The sequence below is a fragment of the Neopelma chrysocephalum genome, unplaced genomic scaffold, assembly GCF_003984885.1.
Source record: "Neopelma chrysocephalum unplaced genomic scaffold, ASM398488v2 Primary Assembly neopelma1_68, whole genome shotgun sequence".
In the NCBI taxonomy this organism is placed as follows: Eukaryota; Metazoa; Chordata; class Aves; order Passeriformes; family Pipridae; genus Neopelma; species Neopelma chrysocephalum.
The window spans coordinates 6864837-6889167 of record NW_020897727.1 but is presented as its reverse complement, the minus strand read 5'-3'; the positions used below and the strand labels follow the sequence as shown (position 1 = coordinate 6889167).

Sequence of the window (24331 nt, the reverse complement as noted above, 5' to 3'; positions counted from 1 at the left end):
GAATTAAACATCAACCTTCCACATCTGTTATCTCAGAACTTCCCAAACCAACCTGCTGCTTATTAGACATGGAATGTGGTACTGGAGCAGAACACGGCTTGGATGGAGTTCTAGGGCTGGCAAAAATTTGTTTCATGGAAACACAGAATCACAGGATGGTTTGGGATGAAGCGACCCTAAAGATTACCCAGTTCCACCCCCTGCCATGGGCAGGGACACCTTCCACTATTCCAGGTTGCTCCAAGCCCCGTCCAACCCGGCCTTGGACATTTCCAGGGATGGGGCAGCCACAGCTTCTCTGGGCAACCTGTGCCAGGGCCTCACCACCCTCACAGGGAAGGATTTCCTCCCAGTATCCCATCTAACTCTGCCTTCTGGCAGTGGGAAACCATTCCCCTTTGTCCTGTCCCTCCAGGCCCTTGTGAGAAGTTTGGGAAAGTTTAAATGGAAATTTAATTAATGAAATTAAATCCAGCTTAAAAAGACATCGGAGTCTGCTGCATTTCTGGAGTTGTCCCAGTCAGCTCTGACAAGGCAGCAGCTCTGCTTCCCCCCGGCCACTATCAAAATATTCACCACAGGAATTCCACTCATTGTTTACCTTTTAGTGCTGCTGTAAATTGCTGCCCCAACACCTGACACTTCAGTTAATTTATAGTGTTCAAATGCCTGAGACCATCTAAAAGTTAATCCAGGCAAAGGCTACAGACAAGACATGATGTCATATGGAATCTCAGTGCTGTTCACTCCCCTCAAAATTCCTATTTCATTTTTTAAGCCCACACCACTTGCAAATTATCTCAACATGGTATGACAATCAAAATCAAGAAGAAAAATGGGACTAAAAAGCGCTCTTGGCAAAGCAGCATTTCTGTTTCAGTTGTTTCCCACCTGGAATTAAGGATTCAGCTCTCTGCTGGGGAAGCCTGGGTGGTAACTGTGGAACCAACATGCGCTATAAAATAATTATAGCAGCAAACAGGACCTTCAGGAGTATTTCAACAGTAATTGTTCAGATAAGTTATTATTTTGGGGAAGAAGGGAAAAGGAACAGAGGTTTCAGTTTGTAAAATTCCAGGGGAACTTGCAATTATAACCAAAGCTGACCTGGATGAAAGCAGCAACAATTCTGCTGCAACCTGTCCACAGCAGCTCCCTCCCTCCTCCTCCCTGGATGCTTCTCCCCTTCCCAAAAATGGGTGGAACCTCCCCCACAGTACCCAGGATTGTAACAAGGCCTGACGGGTCTGCCCAAAATTCAGTCACAACTTTAACAAGTACAGCTCAGATCATCATCAGCTTTCAATAACAAGATTTTTTACTCAAGTTAGAAATTTCAAGATGCCATCAGAACCCCTCGTGCCCCACTCCTATGGCCAAATCCCCCTTTCTGTGCGACCCACACCCTGCCTTCACCTTGTCTGTTGAAATCCATGGGCGGCTGTTTGCAGTCCTGAGCTCTGTGCCCACTGGCCCCGCAGTTGTAACAGGAGAGGTTCCCGTTTTTTTTGTGGCTCGAACCATTGCCGTTGCCCATCATTCCCTGTGCCTGGTACACCCCGGCCGTCCCCGCCATAAAGTTCTGCATGGGGGGCACAGCGAAGGTGGACTGTCCGGCCATGACGGAGTCGGGGGCCAGGCCGCTGTTGTAGGCCGTGTGCACCACGGGGAACGTGGTGCTGCTGTTGTACTGCTGCGTGTTGATGTAGCCGTTGCTACACAGGGGGTTGAAGGGCAGGAAGGGGAAAGTAAACATGGAAGGTCCTGAAAAGGGGTGCTGGAAGTAGTTGGCGTAGCTGACGGTCATGCCGCTGGAGCCGCAGTTGCCGCTGCAGCCGCAGGAGCTGCACACCATGCACCCGGGCGGCTGCGGCGGCGGCTGCTGGTGGTGGTGGTGGTGGTGGTTCTGGTTGGGGACCGGGATGCTTCCCGCGGATCCGCTGCTGCTGCTGCTGCTGCTGCTACTGCTGCTGCTGCTGCTGTAGAAGTTGTTGTCGGCGACGGAGGAGAGCGTGGGGCTGGAGCTGGGCGCGGGGCAGCTGGGCAGGTTGGCCATGGTGGCGAAGGACGGGGACGGGTGGCTGCTGGAGGAGGCCGCGTTGCTGTTGGCGCAGAAGCTGCCCTGCATGGGCGCCACGGGCACGCTGCTCATGGCAGAAAAGGCAACTTTGGTGTTGGCTGTGTACAGAGCAGTCCGGGGGTTGATTATTGCAGGGGACACCGTGATTTGCATATTACTGGAGCAGGAAGTCTGTCCGGCCATGGCAGAGTCAGTAGGAAGAGACGAAGACACCAGGAGTTTGATGGGTGGACGAGCCACGTGGAAGACTGTGCTGGATGTTACCGTGGCAGCAGTGCTCGTTTCCACTATGAGTCCCGGCTGCTGAGCTGGTTTGATCACTCTGTCCAGACTGGAAGCGTGGACCACTTTGGTTCGAGGCCCAAAGTTCATGGTGGAGGTGGGTGAGCTGCTCTCAGTGGCCCCCGACAGCACCTGCAGGGGCTGGTGGGGAGAAGACGCAGACATGACATCGACCACTGTATTCCCAAAGCTCTTTTCCATCTTTATGCTGCCCCTCGATCCAGAAGGAACTTTATTCCTTTCTTCCAAAGACAAAAGCGAGTGCACAGATGACGAGAGCAGCTTCATGTCTGCGCTGCCACGGTCGGATTTGTGCACGGAGCTGAGCATTCGGATGGGCGGGATGTGTGTGGGGGCCGCTGCCATCATCTGCATGGGCAGGGCGTGGTGGCTGGACGGGCTGGAGCCGGCGTCATTCTGCACGGGCAGGACCTGGGCCGTGGGGCGGGCGGAGCTCGAGGGGAAATGGTTCAGCAGCATCACCGGTTTCTCCTTCTCAGAGCCGTCCAGGTGGATCTCCAGCCCTGGGGACACAAGAGCTGTGAGAGCAGCCCTGGGCAGGGCACGGGCACCGCGCTGGGGGGGCTCTGCTTACGTCTCTCATTCTCCTCGGCGCTGTCCGAGCTCTCCTCCCGCGTCTGGATCCCCATGGGGCTGGAGGAGGAGCTGGAGTACTCAGAGGAGCTGCCCTCCCGGGGCAAGGGGTGGGCTGGTTGGTCCACATCCACTCGCAGCTCTGCAGGGAAAGGGAGTGGGAACACGAGGGGTAACACCCACCGGAGAGGACCTTGTGACAGCTGTCCCGGGACACCAACACATAGGGATGCTCAGGATTTATGGGGACACACATGGAGGCAGAACAGTCTGACCAGACCATTGGCCATTCCTACAGGAGCCATGAAGAGGGAACTACTTTTTATTGACCTCCACATTCACAGACATTGGACTTTTTGCTTGCTCCCTATTAAGCCAAAGGCATTATGGAAGGTACAGCTTGGTGGAAAAGCAGCACAAGAAGGAGCTTGGTCTTGTGCATGGACAGCTGAGCCCCGAGAGCACAGCAGTGTCCTGTACTCACCTGCAGCATGGTTGCCTCGGATACTCTGGATAGGCCCCACGTGGGAAGTGGGGGGAACCCTTGCCACCCCGCTGCTGGTCACTGACGAAGGTGTTGAGGGGTTTAGGCACCGTTTCTCAGATTTTTCTCTACAGGGAGATAGAGAAAAGTATGAAGAAACAGAAACTGGCTAAAGCACAACGATAAATAAATCCATTTCTGAATGAAAACAAAGCACACAGAGCCCATTAAACAATCCACTGAATGTTATGCTCATTTCAAATGGAAACATTTGGAAATCACATCAATCCTGACCATAACTGCCAGCAGTTTGGTTTGGACTATCTGCCATCTGATTACAACAATAATGCTCTTATTTGTACAGGGCAAAACATCACCAAAGGGTGACTAAATTCTAAAATTCCATCACATGTTACATCAACACATCCCAAACCCAGCCGTGCACACCAAACCCAGAGAGAAGCCAAACACAGTCCCAAGTTTTCATTTTCCAGACACACTCTGGAAAAACTAAGACTGCTGAAAAATGCTGTCACAGAGCTTTGATAAACAGGCCTGGATTTGGATTTGTAATTGCTTTTTAAGAAACTGTGGTATCTTCAGAATAAACACTTCCTTCTAAGTGGAGTTGTAAAAGCCAGGACAAGTTGTTGTTGTATCAGTTTCCCCAAAGGGCTGTGACAGCTGCCTGGGGTCACTGTGGGACACTGAGGCAGCTCTCAAAGTAGCTGTGCTCCATCCACATCAGTTCCTATGAGCAAAAAGTCCTGCTGGGCACCCTGATTTTGACTGTGCATCCCCTGGGATTGCAAATCCTACAGCTCCCATCAGTCTCAGGTGGATGGGAAGCCCAAAATCTACGTGGCCTTTGCAATATCTATGATACAAGTTTAAAAAAACCTAACCAACAATATGTATCTTTTGTAGATTATTTAAACAATTGGTTATCCTTATCACAACCCTGAAGAGGCAGCAGTAAAACAGGAAGTACTAAATTTTATCTGGTAAGTTCCCTTTTCAAGAGTTTTTCAGAGTAACTGCATAGGAAAGAAGATAAGAAGCATCCATATCAACATGTGGGGATCCTGGTGGTTTTGTGGTCTGTAAAACAGTAAAACTTGCAGTCAATATTTTATGTCGTTAAAAAGAGGGTTCCCCCAGCCCTCACTTACTTTTCCAGCTCCAGCTGGGTCTTGAGCTTCTTCTTTGCTCCCATGGTGAGGGACTCAAACTTATTCAGATCTTCCTCAGTAAGACTCAGAAACTTGGAAAGAAAAAATATGTGCTTAGTTTTACAGCCTGAAATATTTGTATTTTCAATGAGGAGTAATTCCAAAAGGCAACTGTAAAGCCATTTTTAAACATCATTAATTCAAAGCAATCCTCTACTCCAGTTTTCAATTATAGAATCTGTGTAAAATAAAAGTGTGGGGGACTGGCATGAAAGAAAGAACATCTGTAGATTAAATGTAATTAGGTATGTGCTTCTATGAACCAGCCACAATAAAGATGAAGTAACTCGTGTACATATTAAAAGAGAATTAAATTAAAATAGACCTTTGTGCTATCAATGAGCTTAAGCATCTGTTTCTCTTAGAAAATCACTCCAGTTTTCCTAGTTGTGTCACCTACCACAAAGCACAGTTGTCTCATCAGTCTGATTGGAAAATTTACTCCAAAAGATTTTATAAATATAATTTATAATACTCCAATAAATTTTATAATAACATATAGATATAGAATATGAAAACAAAATATAGACATTTGTATTATAATGTAATTAAAATGAAAGCTAGGAAAGTGTGGATAATAATAATAATTGTTTTTTAAAAACATAGTAGAATATGCAGTTTTGCTACTTTATTAAAGAAAAAAACCCTATATATTCCCCTTCATATAATGAAGAAAATCAAATCAGAAGACTCTGGGAAGAGATTAGAATTAAATGCATAAAATATTCTATAACCAGCCATCCCTGGCTCAAGCCAAGCCCTAACTCCACTGGAGGGCGCTCGAGGCCAAAAAACAGAGGACAAGGAATTTCCCCGATGGAGCTGAGGAAATGCTGTAAAATATTCTGCTCAGCTGAAACCCAGCACACACAAGTATTATTTGTGACTCCTACAATGCAAATACGTAAGAGATGATTTTTCCAAGAGAATTTCTGCAGCAAGCAAAAGCCACTCACACACACACACACACGTAGTCACACCACAAGTCTGTGTGAATCTATTTTTTAGAATTGAGGATAACCTAATATTTTGGGAGAAAAATCAATCAAGAAGCAGAAATAAAAAAAATCAACAAATTTAGCTGTCTCCTGCACATCAGAGGGATGACCAGGGAGCCCCAGCACAGCTCCTAAGGCAGCATCCAAGCTGGATCTCCAAGCATTCAGTGTGGGATCCTGGAACAGGCGGCAGCTGTCGGACAACCTCAGCCCGGACACAACACAGTGAAAACAGAAAGAAGGTTTTCATCAATTGCTTTAAGGGAGTGAAAACCTTCCCAGCACGTGCCAAAAACTTGAGTGATTCTCAATGCAGATGTTTCCAGCCTAGAGAACCTCAGGATAATTTAAAAGCTGGCTGCCTTTCCCTGATTTCCTGCCCTACCTTCTCCATGGTGAGCTGTTTGAAGACAGGATAATACTTGTGCAAGCGCAGTTTCCTGAGCCAGTCTAGGATCCCGTTTTGCTCCTGTGTCTGGGGGGTCTGTGGGCTGGAAGACATCAGCATGGATGAGGAGGAGGTGTCCATCTGGGAGCGATAGGCCAGCGAGGAGCCGGCGCCTCCGGAGTGGGAGCAGTGGGGCAGAGCAACAGGAGCAGTGGCCGAGTGCTGGACGTGGTTCTGCGAGGACTGAATTCCAGCTACTCCACAGATAGGTCTGAAAAACGGGAACAGGACTAGATTTAGCACTTTGGATAATCTGTGTCACCCAGAGTTCAGCTGCTGCGGCCACAGGAATCAGAATTCTGGTAAAAACTGCCCCTTTGGATCCAAGGTTTGCACCCACCCTGTTCCACGGCACACTAAAAACAGGGCAGTTCTGGCAGAGCAAAGCTGATCTTCAGCTTCAGCAGAGTTTTCCTTCAGTAATCACAGATGTTTTATATTCTGTTACCTCTCTGTGATTTAACAGAATGGTGTGGTTCAGCTTTGTGTTATTAAAAAGAAGTAAAGGAGCCCAAATATAATCCTGTGGAAATTTTTAGTTTTTCCATGTGGAAGTGGCAAAAGAAGCCACAATATTGGTTCCTCGTAGGGGTCTGGATTAAAATTTTTTGGGTGTCCTGGTTGAAGAAAATGAAAATTGCCTCTTGAGAGAATGAGTGTGTAAACAAGATAAATATTTCACCTTCCAGATGTTCCCAGCGTAGTTCCTACTTTATACAGGGAGGGGTTGCCAGGATCTAGAAACAAGGACCAGAGTTACAAATGGCATCAGTTCATGAAAGGCACAGCAGTACAAAAAACTCATTTTGAAACTTTATTTAAACTCACTTGAGCTCTGGAGTTGCTGGGAGGGAGATGAAGTGCTGAAGAACTTCCTGACGTGGTCGTTTTTCACCACATGGGAAGGGAACGGTGCCAAGTACCTGCGTGGGCAAAAAAAGCAAACAAACCCCCCCTGTTCTGTGAGATCTGACTGGCAGCTGCCTCACAAATCCATCAGGATTGCACACTGGACAGGACATTTTGAAACTAGATTTGAAATTTAGAAGCTAAAACACCCCATGAACTTCTGAGTCAAAGTAGACTGGAAACTTATGGATACTCTTATCCTTAATACCAACCACGTTATCTTTGTGCTGCTTTTGCTCTGTTTAGTGTTTCCTCATTTAGGAACCCTGAACACTTTCAAGGCAGAAAATGTTCATATATAAACTTGAAAATTTCCTTTCAAATTCATGAAGAATATAAAATATAAATGGATCCGTTATTGAATTTTCTCCTCTTGGAGATAAACAGCAGATGCAGAGTCTGGCAGTGTAGGGAAAAACTTATGTCACGTTTTCCCTGGGATTGCTGGGCCTCTTTTGAGGGAAAAGAGACCTTATAGCAGCGTTTCAGTGCCTAAAGGGGCTCCAGGAGAGCTGGAGAGGGATTTTGGACAAGAGGGAATGGCTTCCCACTGGAAGACAGCATGTTTAGATTGGATAGTAGGAAGAAATCCTTCCTTGTGAAGGTGGTGAGGCCCTGGCACAGGTTGCCCAGAGAAGCCGTGGCTGCCCCTGGATCCCTGAAAGTGTCCAAGGCCAGGCTGGACAGGGCTTGGAGCAACCTGGGCTAGTGGAAGGTGTCCCTGCCCATGGCAGGGGTGTTGGAATTAGATGAGCTTTGAGGTCCCTTCCAACCCAAACCAGTCCACGATTCTATGAAAAAATGCCAATCTCCTAAAACTTTGCAACTACACACCCCCAGGTGCTTTCCAGCTTGAAAAACCACAGTCGATTCCTCAATTTTACAAACAAGCAGCACTTCAGGGCAGCTTCTTTCCCTGCTCCAAAGCTGCAGCCCGTGCTGCAGGAATGCAGGATGCTGCTCCATTAACCCAGATTTGTAGAGACTGTTGCTGCCTAAACAGCAGCCACACACATTCCCTCTCCCTCTCCCTCTCCCAAATTCCCCTCAGCAGGCTCTGATCCTCAGAGCACAGTAAGGACTGCTGGAAATGGGAACACTATTTGCCATGAAAAATAATCCAGGCATGCACCTGCTGGCTGCTGACTATGGAAAACCAATATCCACTGTGGACTGCCAGCGGTCTGCCTTGGCTTAGGGAAAAGAGGTGTTAAGTAGAAGCTCTAATGAAGTTAATTAATATTTTAAAATGTCACTTATTACTATAATAATATTAACATTACAATAATCTCATTTTGCGTAGGTACATGCAGTAGTAGCTGAAAATAATTTAAGTCCCTCCAATTTTCCCAGGAAAATCATGTTAGTATTTAGAAAGAGAACTGATGTGATCTGTCACAGATTATGATATTTAAAATACTGTTTTATATTAGATAATGGCCAGGTGGTTTGTGATAATTTGAGAAGGTACAACCCAAGGATTCAAAAAAACTGTGAAAGGCTTCCAAAAATTTAATGACTATAATATATAAATATATATCCACCTTTTTTAAATTAAAGTAAAATAAACATGACAACCTAAAACAACTGAAACAATAAAAAGCTCCGTGAAAGGATAATGGGGGAAAATCCCCACAATCAATCTCTCAATACAGATGGATGAATATTCAGGTTACTATTTTTTTCTTATTTTTGTGAGGGTTTTTTTAAGCAATTCTGGTTATTTTTGAGTCCAAACCAAACTTTTTGCAAAGCCAATGATCCTCTATTTGTTTTTAACAAGGAATGAGGAAATATCAAGTCTCCAGGAAACTTAATACAGAATATTATTACCATCTGTACTTCTGAAGAAAGAATTCCTGAAAAATTGTTGTGTGCTGGAATTAACAGCAAGAAATAAGGCTTAGAATCAGGCTCTAATTTCTTGAGAGTAATTTAAAATATGAAGATAATACTTCTATTTCCTGTTTTTTTTGGTGAAAGAAGCCAAGTACCAAGATAAAAAACCCTCAGCAATAAATATCCCAGCATACCTCAGGTCCGATTCCAGGTCCATGTGGTTCCGTTCCAGGTAGAATGAATCTGGACCAGCTAGGCAAGGAATAAATTTCTCCAAGTTTTCTTCTGGATACAGCTGAGACAGCTGAAGATGGAGGATATTACAAATAATAAGTGAAAAGAAGACCTGTTATTTCTGTGAGATCCAAGGTAGAGCAAATATTTGATAAAATTCAATCTGTATTATCTCGGTACATTTTGAAAAATGTCATTGAACAAAATACCATACAGGGATAAAACATCTATTTTTGAAGTACTTCCCATCTCATCTTTACCTTTGAAATAAATTCAGTCACTTCAGCAGAAGATTTGGTTACCAACGTCACCGAAGAATCAGACCACAGGACCTTGGGGAGCAAGAAGGACTTGGTTTAGTAATTGATTTAAGTTTGGTTCCAAAACATGAATAATTGGTATAAAACATCCCCCAGAGCCTGAAAGAAAGTTTTTAAGGTGTGACATCAATAAGGAAACTCTTTTTTTGTGCACAAGGAACTTTTATCAGCCCTCCCTCTTGCTGTTGTTACACTTAACAACTACTGTGAATGCTTGGAAAAGCACCTCATAGTTTACTCAGCCCTTACACACTGCAGACATGCAGCATTAAGCAACAGACCACTAAGTAATGGAATTTTTTTTCCTCATTATTGTTAAAGAAAACAGCTGGTTTGTAAAATCTGCTGTGCAACAGGAACGACTCCCCACAGCACAACGCTGCCTATTCCTAATTAATCAACTCCATATGCCATGGGAAGCTGGAAATGGCAGCATATCCCTGCAAAAAAAGGTAAAACCTTAGAAATGAAACCTGGAGTTCCTGCTCCATACTCCATCTTGTCCATGCCCTAGAGAAAGGGAATATTCAGTATCTCTTCCCATACATACAACTCATGACATCCTTGGATAAAGAGGCATTTATTGCTTGGGAGATGGAGTTTAACTGAGCCAAAACTCAGGATTTCTTGGCATGAAAAATATCAATGTGAGATAGGCCAGTGATAAGTCCCTTCAGACTCAAAATATCCATTGGAGGCATCTGGATCCTCAGTAGTTCCACAGGGGATGGAGCTGGGTGTAAGTGTTTTGGGATCCCAGACCATCCTCTCACATGACATTAGTTTCAATGACAACTAAAAACATACACAAAGTTTTTCCAGCCATCAGAAAAGCTGCCAAAACGACTGGTGAGAGGAGAGGATTTCAAAATATATTACATAAGGGAGGAATTTCCTCTCGGCAGAGCTGTTACACCAAAAAAAAGAGGAAAAAAAGAAAAGAAGAAAGAAAACTTGAGCACTGTCTGATTTTACAAAGTTTGTGGGCTATTTGTTTTCTTAAAGCTTGTGATAAATTAATATTTTTTCAAATCCATGAGACATTTCAGAAATATGGAGAAATTTCTCTTTCTTTTGGAGGTTTTGTAATAATTCAACATTTCTTATGACTTATGTATTCCTAACTTGAATTTTCAATATTTATAAAACAATACTGTGAACTGTAAATGCAGGGAACAATAGCAGTGCAAACACTACACTGCTCTATCCATTGACCTCATATTCCCAAGAACAAAACATTTAATAGTTGGGTTTTTAACCCAGCAAACCGTAATTTATTAGCTCAGCTGAACCCTGTGCTGTTCTTTCAGTGACCAGCTGTGGACTGAAACACTGGTTACAGTAATTTCTGGTATTTTTAGAAAAATTTGTAATAGGAAAAGAACTTTCACGAGATCCTAACTGGAGTGGAGACAACTGCAGACTTCATAGAGATTTTGAAAACCCCTTGGAAAAATCCTTTTTAAAATCGATGACATTTGGAACAATCGTGGGATTCAGGAAATCCAAGACATTCTCCATGAATCAAGTCCTGCAGAGGTTAATGCTGTCAACATCCCAACAGATGCTGAGCTGATGTTCTGTCTTGGCTAGGAGTGAATAACTTGTTCTTTTTGGTGAAAGTTGGGGATAACTGAGGTTCTCCTGCTTGGTTCCTTTCGGGTTCTCCTTTTCTCACCCACCGTTTGGCTCCGGTGCCTCATTAAACAAAGCAAAGATGTTTTCTGGGCTGTGCATTCTGAATTTTGGAATATGTAATTCCAAGTGGATGGGGAAAACAGCACCCAGATGCCATCCCTGCCCTTTCCACAAGGTTCCATGGGGTGAAGTCATCCCTGCACCGGAACTGGGAGCAGTGACAGACCCTCCAAAAGTTGCGTCAAACCGGGGGGAAGCCACTTCTGCTCGCGGCGTGTGGTGAACCACACTCATTCCACAGGCACTGCTCTCACTTCCACTCGGAATTAGTCTGGCTTCAGTTTTCAGACAACAGTTCCTGTTATGCCTTTTGTGCTGCATTAACGTCCCCTTTGCTGCAAAGTATTTTTATTCCCTTTGAAAAGGCTTTTATGCGACACTGAAAGTCACCTTCCAGTCAAGTTCTTTATCTCTCCTGCTACACAACATTTTCCTCAAGCCCTGAAGAATTTCCAAAGCCTTTCTGTACTCTCCAGCACCCCTTTTGGAACCTACAAGGCCCAAACCATGTGCCAAAGGCTCCTATCCTGCCACTTTCCATATGTGCAACCGTGCCCTAAGAGCCTACATTCTCCTTTGTCCAGATTAAGACCTAAATTCTCTCTAACTTCTGCATTCCAGCAGAAGAATGGATATGGATAACCATTCTGTAAGTGTGATATTTCTCTTTAAATATACACTTTGCCACAACCTGCTGCATGAGAGTGAATATTTTTTTACCAGTCTCCACCTACCAATCTTGGCATCATCCATAATGCTCATAAACAGCCATTTATAACTTTCAACTAATGGATTAAAAACTCCCAAAGGAGCAATTTCTAGGATCTAACAATAAAATCTGAGAATTTCCTTAACTCCTCCTTAAATATTATTCTCCCTTCTTTCATAGCAAAAGAAACCCAAACTCACCTCAAAGGAATACTCAACATTTCTCTCATTCTTCTTGTGTGCCAGTCCCTTTAATTCCACTTTTTCAACACTCACTAAGAAAAAACAAAGAGAGAAGAAGAATGAGGAGGATATTCCCAAATGCAGGCAGGAGTGATGGCTCTTGGGCAGTGCCAGGCCTTGCTTTGAGAGCATCTGATGACCTATGATGGTGCTCCAGGTGCCCAGCTTCGGCCTCCTCCCTTGGATAGGGAGGTTGGTCCCACCACTCCATGCTGCTTCCACTTCCAGCCTTGGCAAAGCTTCATTTCAACCAGTTACAACTCAAATAATACAGTCAATGCAAAGTTCTTTATGTCCTCATGGCATTATCACAACACCCACTGCTGTAATAACAGACTGCACACACACATGGAATTATCTTAGGAACATCCAGGAGCAAACAACATCCCTCCAAGGGAAACGAGGGAAAAGCCTCCATGTCTTCAGGGCCGGGTTTTGCAAGTTCAGTGTGGTTTCATCGCTGTGTTGACATCCTGACTCCTCCCTGCCTGCAGCTCCGTGGAAAATTTCTGCCTCAATTACCATGACTGGAGTAAGTTGTAAGTAAAAATGGGATCTGACTGTGGAAAGGACAGACAGGTCATGTGACACAAGACAATCTTATCCGTCAGATCTCTGATAGATGGGTCTCTTGGAGACTCTCACTTCCCAAGACACTTCGATCAGGAATTCCACCATGAAAAACATTATGAAGATTATTTCACCAACTTTCTATTTCTCTTATAAATTTCTCCTGCCTTTTTACTGCACGCTTGGGGATAACACACGGAATTTTTCTAATAAAAAGCCAATTGGAATGGGCTTAAAAAATTCAAAAGCAAAATTATACCAAAACAAAGTCACCAGAACTTTACCTGTGAGCAACCAGTGCCTGAAGAGACACATGCTGGGTATATTGTGCTGTCATTGAGCAGTTCTAACGAGCCAAGCCCAGAACTTTGTCACTTTGTTTCTGGGAGTCACTGTTTACAAGCTGTTTACCTGTTTTCAAGACTATTTATACTTGCTGTTACCTGTAAGACTCAGACTGATGTTTATCCCATGGAACTTCCTCGTAGCTACAGGACAAAACCCTCTAGTGCAAAAGTCACAGTGACAACACTGCAACAGGGAACTGCTTGATCCACCTCCCATCTCCTGTTCCCCAGTGAGGCTCCACCCAGAGCCACCCTCTTGCCCATGTGGGGCTTGATTTCCCTCTGCTTCCACACAATCCTGGCCTGAAGGTTTTATCGTGGCCTTTTAAACGTTTTATTGTGTCCTCAGAGAATCATGGAGTGGTTTGGATAGGAAAGGACCTCAAAGCTCATCCAGTTCCATGGGCAGGGACACCTTCCACTGGACCAGGTTGCTCCAAGCCCCATCCAACCTGGCCTTGGACACTTCCAGGGATGGGGCAGCCACAGCTTCTCTGGGCAACCTGTGCGAGGGCCTCCTCACCTTCAAAGGGAAGAACTTCTTCCCAATATCCCATCTAACCCTGCCCTCTGTCAGTGTGAAGCCATTCCCCCTTGTCCTGTCCCTCCAGGCCCTTGTCCAAAGTCCCTCTCCATCTCTCCTGGAGCCCCTTTAGGCACTGGAAGGGGCTCTAATGACTCCCTGGATCCTTCTCTTCTTCAGGCTGGACACCTCCAGCTCTCCCAGCCTGGCTCCAGAGCAGAGGGGCTCCAGCTCTTGGATCATATCCATGGCCTCCTCTGGACTCATTCCAGCAGCATCATGTCCTTTTTATGTCTGGGTATTCCCAGAGCTGCTGGAGGCAGCACTGCAGGTGGGGTCTCACCTAAGCAAAGCAGGTCCTGTTCATTTAAAAATGTTACTGCCTGGGTCTTGGCTGCTTAAAAATCTCTTTGAGTCTATTTATTCACAGTCAAAATTCTTAGAACCTCCAAATTCTAAACAAATCTACAGCTGTTCGTGCCTGTCTTTACATTTCCAGAATTAACTTTCCTCTTCTGATCACCTCAAACGTTCCTCCTCCATGTAATTCCCAATTACAATTACAGAAATCCCTGAGCTTATGAATAATGGCAATTCATTACTTACTACTTTCTCCTGCATATTCTGCTTTTTGTAGAGACTCTTAAACATTTCAGTGGGTTCCTCTCACACTTCTGAAATGATTTTACACCACATGCTGAGCACCACAGGAGTAAATCTGCACACCACATACTGCTGAGCTGTCTACACAATGTGCCACGAAGACTTTAACATGAAGATTTTAACATCCATAAGGCTCATTTAAAGAAAAATCTACCTCAGTGCTCTTATTTAAGAGAATTCACAACCCCCTTTAATGTGATCACAGCTAAAATATATTGAATACTGCCTGGAATTATAAGTAATACAGAATTATAATGAGAAAGAACGTGCAAAGTGGGTATTGAGAGAGGGAATGTTGGTGAAACAGCTGAGGGATGAGCAAATAACTTGCAGAAAGCCCAGTGTCAACTGATGCAACATCTGGTTTTGAAAAACACAGCAAGTGTTACACAACATTTGTTGTTTGTAACAAATCCAGCACCACTTCTCTGCAACTGTTCTTATCATTTGGCATTTCTACAGGATTCAAATCCCATCTCTTCCAGTCATTCATTTTTCCTCTCCAGTAATTCGAGCAAAACTGGATTAGCCATGGACATAAAATAAAGCTATTCCTGTTTTACTCTGCGGGTTAATAACAAACCTTAAATCACCTCATGGATTTTGTGGTGTTACGGTTACACGACCTTTTCATGCTCAACTTCTGGCCTGAACTTGCCCAGTTAATAAAATGCCCTGCAGTGGATTTATCCATGGAAAATCATGGTAATTAGCAAAGTGAACCATTAGGTGGATAATTCTGAATCTTGTAAGATTAGGTCTGTTCGAGAGCATGAAACAGTGCACAGTTTCTGTGCTGCAGAAACAGTGACAGCTTTAGGGACAATGCACTGGATAATTCCTAATATTATACAAAGTGCTCCAGGAATTTTCTCCCAGCTGGCTAATACTGTGAAAAATACCATCTGCTTAACCAAATCTAGAGTTCTTGTTTAATTTCGCAAGTTGTATGTTTTTGTTATGTGGTCTCTCACATAATCTTTGTGTTATTTAACTTCTGATTAATTTTGTTAGAATAATAAACCTCATCATGAAGCTTAACTTTATTCAGAGCAATCTATCCTCAAAACTCTGGAAGAAGAAGGTGCCATCCACCAAGCACAACCGAGTGGATATTAAACCTGCTGTCTAAAATATTATAAAGAAAATAAAAAAGAATTTTTATTTACTGCTTTTACTCTCAAAAGCATGGAAAACTGCTCAAAGTATCTGCCCAGTATCCCAACAAATGAGTCCATGAGCAGAAAACCTTTGTACAGAATTAAGGACACCTGATACTGATGCCTTTTCAGGATGGTGAATTCAGCAAAACTCAAACTTCCCAACCCAGGGGATCAAAAAAAAAGTTAATGTTTCTAAAGTCGGGAGATTCCCAGAACAAGTATATTTGTGCTACTTTAAATCTGAGCTTTAGGTCTGGAAGTAATCAATGGGAACTCACAGCCAGGCTCTCCATGTGAGGGGTTGTTGTGCATGGAGCAGGATCCAATCCCAGCAGCCTGACAGAGTATTGGACATGACACAAGAGCCTGAGCCTGAGACCCTTTTTGTCTGCTCCTCTCTCCCAGAACTTTCCTGGAAAACAATCCAGGAGCAGTGCTTGGCTGTGTGTGTGTGACTCCCTCACTGCTGGGCTTCCTGAACTCCACCGTCAAAGGGGCAGACAAGACTTTTTGCCATGGAGATTTTCCATAAATATCTGGGAAATTCCAGCAGGTAAGTGAAACAGCTGGATGAGATCACCTAGGAAAGGGGGAGATGGATACAAAGGGGGTTCTAGAAGCTCAGTGCTGTAGGAGACACAGTGAGGCTGTGACACCCCATGCTCCAAGTGTCTTGCATCATCCCTTAATATTGCTGTTGTTATTATTATTTGCTGCTTTCTTTTGAACACCAGAGAAGGGTTTTTGATGCAGTTTTTAACTGCATAGTACAGTACAAAGTATACATAGTACAGTATCAAGCATGGAAGCCTGTATGTGGAATACTCCAGCCCAAGGCACAGCCAGGAATCACAGCCATGAGCAGCTACATCACCCTGTCTCCTTTTCAAATAGTGCCTCCCCCACCCCCTTCCAAAGCACACAGGGAAAACAGATCCAGTGAGTCTGAAGACATTTTATTCAGGTCTGTTTTCCTATCCTAGCCTGGGATTTTCACCCATTTGGCTGATATTAGTGCATTTGTCATCTGATCACTTGAGTGCTTCTGTGAAAGGACACAGAACTCCTTCCATCTGCTCATGACCCTCTGGATTTCTTGCCTCTCCCTCCAAAAAAGCAGTGCCTTGGATCTACTCCTCTTCCCAAAAGGAGTCAGCAGCTACATAAAGCAAAAGACTGATTCAAACCCTTTAGGCTTTGGTACTCCTGGCCAATTAGGTAGAATATGCACTGGATGTGGGCAAGAGCAGAAGAGACATTTTTGGAAGCCTCCTTAATATCCCATTGGATGCTGTGTTTTTTATAACCCCCTTTTTACAACTTCTGGGTCAATCCTAATGAAAGGATTAGATAGAATCAGTCTCTCAATCCACACTGAGAATTTTGTGTTCCTCCTGAAAAAAGCAGAATAATGCAAGATAATCAGGAGTGTGGGTTGTAGCCCGGCCCTCTTCCCTAATATCCAATATTTCAGCACAAACACCACTCTATAACCAGCTAGTTGTTCTCCTTAATTAGCTCCCTGGATGCAGGTTTAGTTTGTGTGGGATGGTGCATGGAAATACCAATCTCCAGCATTCAACTGGTAAAATCTGAGCGTCCTGAGACTGGGTTGAACATCTTGGTTCACAATACTTGACCAAAACCAGCAGAAATGCAGTAATTTATTTTTAATCTGGAAAAAACCATAAGTAAAATCTTTTACTTTGTGTTCTATAGGAAGCCATAATCATAAATGATGCTTTAATTTGTTAATTTTCATTCCTGAAGTTGTGCCTTCACGAAAGCAGGAACCAAACACAGCTACAGTAACTGAGTTTTTGCTGAAAAGGCCAAACAAAAGGGAACTAATAAAATCCTTTCCACATCCTTGTTTACACAGAAGTGGTAAGAAATGCAGCACCAACACTTTCAACGCCATCTCCTCTTGCTTTGCTAAAGAAATGCTTCAAAAGCAGCATTACCCAATTACTGTTGTCCATTGGACAGCAAAGGTGATGCCAAAAATTGGGAACAAAAACCCTCAAAGTCTCTCAGTGAACCCCCCAGTATTTATATTCCCATACATACAGGCAGAAGGGAAGGAAAACAAAAACCAGTTCATTTGCTACATGCAAAACATATTCATGGCAACAAAATACAAAAAATTAAAGGGGGTTTGTGGTTTTCTTGGTTGGTTTGTTTTTTTAACTGCATATAAGTATCAGCTTAAGAGGGGTTTTTGGCTGTTTTGCAGAAAACTTCCTGCTTTCACTTTCCTAATCTTTCTAAAGCTTTTTATCCAGGCTATGATGAGGAATGAAAAAAACAGACAGCCTCTTCTTCCTGGCACACACATTGAGCCTTTTCTGCACAAACACACAAGGACTAAGTTTTCTCATCAACTAAATTCATTTCCCTGTCTCCTACTTCTCAAAACTGAAATTTAACTGGAATACTGAAGGCTTGAAGAAAACTTGAATCAAATATTAGGTTTTCAGTCTGTAAAATAAGCAGATTAGTGAGAACTGAGATCTGAATAACTCAGGTATTGAGCAGCATCTTTCAGGGTGCCAGGAGCTTGGTGTTAGTGCTGTCACAGGATCACTGAGGTTGGAAAAGACCTCCAAGATCATGGAGTCTAACTGTGCCTGATCCCCACCTTGTCACCCAGCCCAGAGCACTGAGTGCCACGCCCAGTCGTTCCTTGGACACCTCTAAGGATGATGTCCCAGGACATCAAGTCAGCCTCATGTTTATTTACTAAAACTCCTTTCAACAAACCACAGAATGACAGTATTTTGTAATAGTTTTGTCATTAAAGCCAAGGCACTGTTGATCTGTCCCTCAGATGATTTCAGAGAAAGACTTCACTGACTGTCCCAAAGCCTCCCTTCGAACTTCCAAACTCGGACCCAGCAGGTTCTGAATCACCAAATTCCGACAGGATGACACTGAAACCATTCAACTCGAACTCTGCTCTATTCCACAACCAACAAAAACACACCTTGGCTTGTTTCATGACACATTAACTCCTGCACAAACGACTCCCTTTTCAGTGATATCTAATCTGCATCAAAATATCGATGGGCCAGAGTCCAAATGGTGGAAAACAGGAGGTGCTCTGGTGTGGGATGTTTGTAGGTACAGAAACTGCTGGTGGGGGGGGAAGAGAACATCAAATAAATTCTTAAATTTAAGTGCATCAATTAAAAGGTATCAGAGGCAAATTGAACTTTATTTACAAGCCGTGAGCTTGTCTACAGAGATACTAAAGGGGAAAATGCTCCCACTCAAGAGCATCAAGAACTACCCCGAATATTCCCTTAAAAGTGAGGGAAACCAGGTAAAGAAATAAGTGTTTCTTTTTGAAAATCATTTTACTACTTCTAGAAAAGGTAAAGCATAGGAAAGGATGAAGTAATTCTCTCTGCAGTTCAGTGCATTGAGTTGTCATGTAAGAATGACCTTTAGTTATTGTATGAGTAGTGAGGAGAAGTGACATCTCAGAACTCTCCAGACACAGCAGGGTAATTTATTAAGATATTAACCTGTTTTCACATAGTACAGTGGTTATGGATTGAGAAAACATTGTGTGAACAGGGATAATTAGGACATTTAAGTGATCCCAAATCCTTTATGCAAATATAAAGCTGCTACTTGTTAACAAATATTTAAATTGAATATTTAAATTAAAAAATATTTAAATGTAAAAATATTTAAGTTATACTGCATTTACCTCCCCCTCCCAACAAAGGTGGGAAAGGTGGTTGCTATGAAAGCACAGTAAGATCTTTGCTTATTCTTCCCATATCAGGAATCTTCAAATACTCCCCAAATCCTGATCCATCCAGGAAATCAAAGGACTGCTACACTTATGAAACTTAGCAATGACCACAGCAGGACAAAAATCCTGGGAACACTCTTGCAAAGAAGCCACACATTCACCGGAGAGTCATTTTCCGATTACTGAAGTCCTTAAGCCAAGTGTCCTGCAGGAACTCATCCTGCCTGGCTGACACAGCCACAGGAGACAGACCAATCACCATCACAGCTCTCATTTAGAAAAACAAAGGAGGGGAAATTTAGCAGAGGACACAAAGGGGCCTCAGTTCTCCCCCACTCCTGTGCCTAAAGCTGATGGAACAGGGTCTGTCACAGGACATGACCCAGGAACCACTGGTTGGAAGTCACAGAGCACTTGCTGCTCCCTCTATTCCCACTTTTTGACCTTCAGCTCTCTTAAGAGTTTGCCAAGTTGATCATCTCTCTCTTTTTTTTTTCTTTTTTGTGGAGAAAAAGGAAGACAACTCAAGTTTAAGGTATGTGGGACTCATTCAGACTCAGTTCAGCCTCATAACAGAATCCACCATCCAGTTTTCTGCTAGTATCTCTTAAAACTAGAAGTGGACGAGCAGACAACAGCTTTTCCATGGTGTCTGCTGGAAAAGGAAGCTACAGATATAGGAAAAAATGTGTAACCAAACAGAACAGTTTTACTGGTTAGCAAGGAAGTCTGGCTGGCTGTTGCCATTACAGGAGGACTCTGGAAATTAAAGCTTCATGGACATAATGAAAAATTCCTGTCAGCAGAGAAAAGCCCTTAGAACTGTCATTTTTCCCATGTAAGAAATAAGGGTTCTTCCAATGCAGAGAATATTTAAGATCAAAACCAACACATACTTACAACATGAGTTGAAGTGACAAGTCAATCCTGCTTTAATTTAAAAGCAAGGCTGGAGCCTATGAACTGCAATATTCCACAGGAAATAATTACACAGCTTTTTTAAAAATCAAGGACACGAGCTTACTTTTGGCAGCACATAGGAAGCAATAACGCTGGGATTGTACCACTCACCCCAATCAAATGAGTAGTTTTCATGTCCCTGCTATTTCCTCAGTTTGGCTTATTTAACTTGCCAACAAAGTGACCTTCTTCTGTTTCTCCAAAATAGACAGATATTAAAAAAAAATGCCTGTATATCTCAGCTTTTGGGATGTTAATTGAATTCATGCATTTTTTGAGTAATCTTGAATGACACTGTCAGCACTTCAGCCAACCACAAAGCCAAGCAACCTAAAGAAGGGTTTCGCAACTTCACTGGATTCAAAAGCTTAACTAAATCCAAAGGCTGCCTGTGCTGGAGGCTGGAGAGAATTCCCATCTGGACAGGAAAATGTAAAACCCTGAAGAATCATCAGCTGCTTTCAAAAATCGAGATACAGCTTCAAACACTGTTTTGAAGGGTTTTCCTCCCAAATCCTTGAGGCCAAGAGCACTTCGCATCCCTGCTCCCGCCTGCCATCGCCTCTGAGCACAACAACTGCCTCACAACTTGCCTTTTTTCATTTCTACGGCCAGAAAAAGCTTTTACAGAATAAATTATCCACAAAGGGCTGCTGGATTGGACATATTTGTGGAGCAGCTCCACTGCCTTCCTAAATCTGAGCACCAACACATGTCACTGAACAGGTGCTGGGCCTTGAAACATCCAACTTCCCAAGGATCTGCTGCTGAAATATATGATAATGGGTGGAAATCTTTCTCGGTGGAAAGAGTTATGATACAGAGCCAAGAAAGGCTGTGAGAGTTTGACATCAGAGACAACTCAGCAACATATTCCTTAATTCAAGCAGCTCTAATCAAAGATGTATCTCTATCAGGCAGAACACAGCCAAAACAGAATCCTGAAAGATGTATTTTAATACCATGGAAACACTTCAGCATTTTCAAGCACAATTTTAGGTAAACATGTAAAACACTGAAGGTTTAAAGGTATCCTACAACAAATTCAGAGGCATCAGTGGCACTGAGATTAAACACGTGTTCAGATTGTGTAGCCTGGGGGCCGCGTTTTTAAAGGACTCCAGAATTTAATTTGTACAATACATTTACTGCCTAATTCCCCAAGCTGGATAATTCCACATGGAGCTGCAGCTAATGAACTATTTGCAACAAGTGAGAAGAGCACGTGCAAGTTTTGAATGCAGCTGTGGACTTCATTTGCTCAGAGATCCAGCCCAGTGACTCATCTTCCTTCTCCCAGTAGCTGGAGCAGACGGCTCGTTTGGAGAAATATTCCTGCAGAAGTGACCAAAACCCCAAACTCTCAGGGTGAAGGGCAGCTTCAGTAATCACAAACACACATCTTTGTACAGGCAATTAAAAGCAGGCTTCCTGTGTGCAATTTGTCTGGTAAAAATATCTCTGCAATCAAGAGGGATGTTCAACTTTGTATATAAATACTTTTACTTGCTGGGTAAGTAAGATGCACTTGTATATTTAGTCTAGTTTTATCTGATCAAGTGCTTATTTTATTTACTATTCTTAGAGCACTTTTAAAGAAAATATTGGCTTTGTTTCACATTCTTAAGAGAAGGTTTGCTCATCCTAGAGAAGGCTCCTGCTTTCTTAGAAAGGATTTGCTCTGGCACATAATTCCCTGAGCCCCTGCAAACCCAAGGTGAGCCAGATGATTAGTTCTAATCTGAATGTTGTATTCACCTGCAAAACTACACATGCAAAGGCAGTTTTCCACGGAAAACTTTCCCTAGTGACAGTTTTTGTGCTAAAGTGCAGCAAAGCCCAGACACCCCAGGCTTCACTAAATCCCAAATATGACCAGAGGAACAAACCCAGTTCCAGCTGGAGCCTTTGAAGCTTTAGGTCTGCACGGAACAGCCGCTTTCCCTGAGTTAAGAAAGAGGATTCAAACCACTGAAAGGGAACAGACTGGGGAAAACATGACGCATTCAGGTGCTCCCCTCAGCTGGGAATCTGAGCTGGCATTTGCTTTGAAGTTTGAAGCAATGTCCTAAATCCTGACGGACAAATCGAGTCTCACAGCACCCCAGCAGACCCAGCAGTGAAACAATGCCCCAAACCACTTCTGGGTGCAGTCTGAACTCACTACAAACCACCTTGTTTGGAGGTGAGTTAAGGCTGCTACTACCCATTAGTTTTCCTTCATCATACAAGCTCTGAGTCATTTAATGAATGAATAAAGCTAATTTAAGACCACTTAGATAATCATAACCCACTGTTACTCTATTAAAAAGCCCCAGTCCCCACTGCATAAAAGCAATTACAGTTGTAATCAATCCCAACTGCATCCAGCAGTTTAAAAGCCACCAAGTCAGGACCTGAGAGTTACGTATATAAATATACATGAACATATGGGTGTTTTGTATCCCACAGCACAGGCAAACATGGGTTGGGGGTGCAGCATGTAACCATATATCGGCATGGAGGGAGCCTGGAGGGACGTGACGAGGCAGCAGCTGCTCAGCCAATGTGCCCTGGCTTGAAGGACAACCTGGAGCTCAAACACCAGAGCCCTGGGATCAGATGGCCAGTGGCTCCAACCCTGCACCTACCCAAAGGAGTTAAGGGATTCCAAGTCCCAAGCAAAAACCCAGCAGAAATGTTCATTTCAAGCTCTAAGCAGCTGGTCTGGTTTGGAAGGGCTGCTCCAGGCCAGCAGAGTTCAATGCTCGTGTCAATAAGCACGTGCTTTTTGCTGCATTTTTAAGACCAGTATCAGCATCGTGAAACTCGGGACTAAGGCTGCAATAACATGCAGGAGCAGCGAGGGCAAAGGCATTTTATAGCAGCTTCAATTTTGATTTTCTAAGGAATTGTAGCCTTGCTAACAACAAAAAAATATTCTGTTAGCGTGCTATGTGAAAACACCAGACTAAGAGACTCATCTGGAATAGAAAAATCCTTGAGTACAGACAGTCTTGCCAAGAGCTACAAATGCATTCAAGTGCTCAGCTCAGTGAGAGACAAATATCCCCTGCACAGCCACTTCTGTGAGTTCCTCTTTTGTGGCAAGAAAGTCCTTGTACATTTTCGGGCCCTTTTGTGGCAATAAAGTCCTTGTACATTTTCGAGTCTCTGCTCTCAGGCTTTAATATTCTTGTTCCCTTTTCTACTTCTGTACAAATAATTGTTCCTCCATTCTGGATCCCAGACAAGATTTGACCAGTAATTGAAAGAGACAGAAAAAAAGTTCTAATTCAGCAGTTAAGCTGATTTTGAGACACTGCACAACTATTAGACAAATGTCTCTGTAACACATCTATGAAGCAAACACAAGAGGGAAAAGAACAAAGTAGATTTTTTAATATTTGCCAGGGCAGTGAGAATGCCCAGAAACTGAGGTAAAAAGAACAGAAACAAAACCAAACCCCATCCACTAAAAACCTCTAAGTCCTGAAGCTCTGAATCCCCACAGTCTCTTCAGCAGGGATTACAGAATGAAATCAAACACACTTCCAGCAAAAACTAGAGTTTAAAGCTCTTGTTCCCCACTTTTTTTAGCAATATTTGGATATCCAGCAAATACTTGAACTATTTAATAACAGGGACAGGAAGGAACACAAACTTTGAACTCTCCAAGCCACTAATACCTATTTCATACCCGCTGTTTTTGCAGACAAATTCACTTACTGCACTTTTCCTTGGGCCTGTTTACAAGTAAACAAAGTCTGATTGTAAATACTGTGGGTCAACTGCATCTCTGCTGGAATGATACGCCTGGAATAATTCACCCACAGAACTGGAAAACACAAGAAGGAGAAACTTTGAAGGCCCTGTTGTGTTTTATGCCATTTCCCTTCAGTTGTGTGTATTAATGATGTAATTTTAGCAGGGCTGCCCCTCTGAGTTACTGTTAAAAATAGCACCCACACCCTGCACTGATGAAATGCATCCACTCCAGGCAGGGAAGTTGTGCAGCACAGCAAGTCCTCTCCTTTTTTTTTTTTCCAGGAGATAAAAAAACAAGTCAGAAAGCAAATGAAACATTAACCTTTTAGCTCAGCATTTCTGTGCACCTGAGAAATAAAATTGACTTTAATCAAAACCATTGCTTTGCATAATTACAGCCTGTCACTTCCCAGCATAAAAGAACAAGAGAAAATGAAATTAGAAATGAAAACTCAAAGCACCTCAACGATGCCAAAGTGGACTATTTGTCTCCTCTACTTGTGTGGCACAAAGTAACAACAGA

At 43.3% G+C, this 24331-nt stretch overlaps 1 protein-coding gene across 1 annotated transcript in view; it reads right to left on the bottom strand.

Moving 5' to 3' along the window:
- ZCCHC14 (zinc finger CCHC-type containing 14) overlaps positions 1-24331 on the bottom strand; it is a 53225-nt gene that overhangs the window by 4199 nt on the left and 24695 nt on the right. Inside the window, exons 3-12 of the mRNA XM_027685239.1 lie at positions 12028-12101; positions 9361-9432; positions 9061-9170; positions 6947-7041; positions 6801-6855; positions 6056-6329; positions 4613-4704; positions 3441-3568; positions 2958-3098; positions 1417-2886 (exon numbers count right to left, since the gene is read on the bottom strand). Of these exons, the coding sequence (XP_027541040.1) occupies positions 1417-2886; positions 2958-3098; positions 3441-3568; positions 4613-4704; positions 6056-6329; positions 6801-6855; positions 6947-7041; positions 9061-9170; positions 9361-9432; positions 12028-12101 (2511 nt within the window). The remainder of the gene's footprint in view (positions 1-1416; positions 2887-2957; positions 3099-3440; positions 3569-4612; positions 4705-6055; positions 6330-6800; positions 6856-6946; positions 7042-9060; positions 9171-9360; positions 9433-12027; positions 12102-24331) is intronic.